Genomic DNA, 3,046 nt, shown 5'->3' with positions numbered 1-3,046 from the left:
TATAACTGATAATACCCTCCAATCCCATATGGTAGCCCGGTGTGTGTAACGCCCATATTTTCATACCCACCCCTCAGTTATGGTGGATAAGTTGAGGTACATACTGCACCATTTCAATTGGAGACGATTGGGTGTGGTGAGCTTAGCCGATACGCTTGGTAAGTCTGCTATTCATAGTTTTACCATTTGTGTTGCTCTGAGAGGTCTCCCTTTCCTTACATCTCGGTTGGCAATCTCATAGATGTATCATCTTGCTGTCGACGCAACACTCAACTAGACTCACAGTTGGATCTAGACTCAAAGCACGCGTATATACTCACCATGCCACACATCTCTGCTAATCTCCATGGCCCACTTCCACTTCCACTTCCACTTCCTGTTGTGGCGGTTGGTTGCTATGGTCATTTGACAGGCGAGAACTGTCAGTCCGCTGTGATTGACACGGCCAAGCGCATCCCCGACTTCGAGCAGTTGGATGCTGTCCTGGTGTCGAGCTCTATCCTCTCCCGTGACACAGCCAAACGCGATGTATGTGTGCGAGGATCATACGGTACCATACCATAGCAATACATGTGTGCACTGTGATGAAGGCGGAGTATGTGTTTGTGTACCGACATACACTTAGATCGCACGTATAAACAAAGTGACATGGCCTTCCTCTGGTACGTACATTATGTTGTCGAGAGTTTTTATCTAGCGATACTTTGCGACATGGTGCTCTACATACATGTACATACGTACTTGCACAATGCACATATATACTTGCATGTACATACTTCTAGCGATACGAATAGTATTGGTAGCTCATGACATGCCATTCTTATGTAAGCCATTCCTTCTCTATCGCGCATGCATACGTACAAGACCATGATTAAGCCTCTCCGATACAATGTACTGTCAATAACAATGGTGGCTCATGACATGCCATTCTTATCTGAGCCATCCCTTCTCTATCGCACATGCATGCGCACAGGAACACATTGAGAATCTAAAAAAGGGCCTCCAAGAACTCAAAGCCAAGAATCAGAGGTACGTCTAAGCAGTTGAGTGCTAGGTATGTCTAAGCAGTTGAGTGCTAGGTACGTCTAAGCAGTTGAGTGCTAGGTACGTCTAAGCAGATGAGTGCTGGAGCTGTGGCTCGCCCACACCCAGCATGCCTGCCCGCACAGTGTGGTGTGGGAGTAGTGGACACGCATCCTTGTCTTAACTGGCACGACGTTTCAATTGGTATTACGTTTTCATTAGCATTACGTGTTTATTGGAATTACGTTTCAATTAGCATTACGTTTTACTTGGCATTACGTTTCAATTGGCATTAAGTTTCAATTGGCATTCCGTTTAATCGACATTCCGTTTCAGTTAGCATTATGTTATAATTTGCATTACGTTTTATTTGGTATTACGTTTTGGAAGAGATAGACGGCGAAATCTCGGTGACCCTGGCGTTAGACAAACTGTAGGCAGCTCAACAAAAGCATATCCACTTAACCAACCACTGTTATTTACAGAACAAACACGACACACGCAGAGACATCCACATGTAAGCAAATATAAATACATATATATATATATATAGCACGGATACACAAATATATAACACATAAACATATATATATCACATATAACAATATATATAACGCATATAGATGAATGTATAACACCACAAACAAATATATAACACACAAAACAAATATATAACTCATAGAAATAATTACATAACACAAATAGACAAATATGGGACACACATGAATACAAATATATATTACATGTAAACAAATATATAAGCAAGCACTAATTAGGATCAATGGAAGTGGGAGGAAGAAAGATTTATATGTTACACTCAAGCACTGATGGATGTGAGCACCTGTACATAATGCCGCACATATCCATATGCACATATCGCATACTGCACGTATACGCGTTAGATGTATATTGGACCCCTGGCAAGCATTCGCACGCACACTCGCACGCATAATACATATTCCGGACCAAAAAAATAACAGCTGTCGCTAGTATAGTAGACCGAAATAAAACATAAAAACAACAAAAATATATATCACATGTTAACAAATACATAACACAAACAAATATGTATCACATAAAAACGAATGTATCACACATATAAACAAATATATAACACAAAAACATATAAATAATACGCAAACAAACATATAACACACAAATATATATATAAATATAACACATAAATAAACAAATATCACATAAGCAAATATATAACACATAAATAAAATTATGACAAAAAAAATCACATAAACGAATATATGACATAAATGAATATATAACACAAAACAAATAAATATCACAAACGAATGTATAACACATATATAAATATATAACACAAAACAAAATTAATGGAGTAGGCCAAGCAAGTGTTTTTGCATGTGTGTTTGATACGTGATGAAGCATATATCACGCGGCGGGTTATGTTTTAGGTGTGAGCGGTTTAATAATCTCTGCCAATGCAGACCAAACGTATGTTGGCTGTTGAGCCTGATATGTCACGCTCGGGGGTGGGCATACGGTGGGCGGGCTTAAAGCAGGTGGGCTCAGACCCACATCCACGTTGACATATGCACACACTGATATACGGAGGCACATACGCATAGCCACGCGTGTGAATACCTGCATGTGTGTTCTTAGCAGATCTTGTTGTCTGCGTGTTACATTTTTAGCATTCAGTTGATGTCCAGAGCAGAGCTTGTTGTTTGCGTGTAATGTTTTCAACATTCCGTAGAGGTTCATGCACGCACACACTCACTGACCTTATCTACAGATATCTTTTATCTCTACCTGTCCTTCTCTTTTTCCTTCTTTTATATCATTTGTTTTTCTCGCAGAATCATTTGCTTCTGTGGCAGTACGGGTGACTTTCAAGTGGTCTACAACACCGCGCGTGCGTTGGATATGGTGAACGAGGAGTATGTGATTGGGGGAGAACAGTAAAGTTCTATTTATAGATCATAGCACTCTCAGGATTATTTGCTTCTGTAGCAGGAGAGTACAGTGAAGTTGTCAACCGTTTATA

At 39.9% G+C, this 3,046-nt stretch overlaps 1 protein-coding gene across 1 annotated transcript; it reads left to right on the top strand.

The window, feature by feature from the left end:
• Positions 1 to 75: 75 nt before the first annotated feature.
• SARC_13808 (hypothetical protein) lies at positions 76 to 2,964 on the top strand (the record flags this gene model as incomplete). The annotated part of the gene is made up of 4 exons (XM_014292060.1): positions 76 to 158; positions 413 to 528; positions 974 to 1,029; positions 2,859 to 2,964. Exons 1-4 carry the CDS (start codon positions 80 to 82, stop codon positions 2,962 to 2,964), a joined length of 357 nt encoding a protein of 118 aa, XP_014147535.1. The 5' UTR covers positions 76 to 79.
• Between the last annotated feature and the right edge of the window lie 82 nt (positions 2,965 to 3,046).

This window comes from Sphaeroforma arctica (assembly GCF_001186125.1).
Source record: "Sphaeroforma arctica JP610 unplaced genomic scaffold supercont1.3767, whole genome shotgun sequence".
NCBI lineage: Eukaryota > Ichthyosporea > Ichthyophonida > Sphaeroforma > Sphaeroforma arctica.
This window is presented reverse-complemented; position numbering and strand designations above follow the sequence as displayed.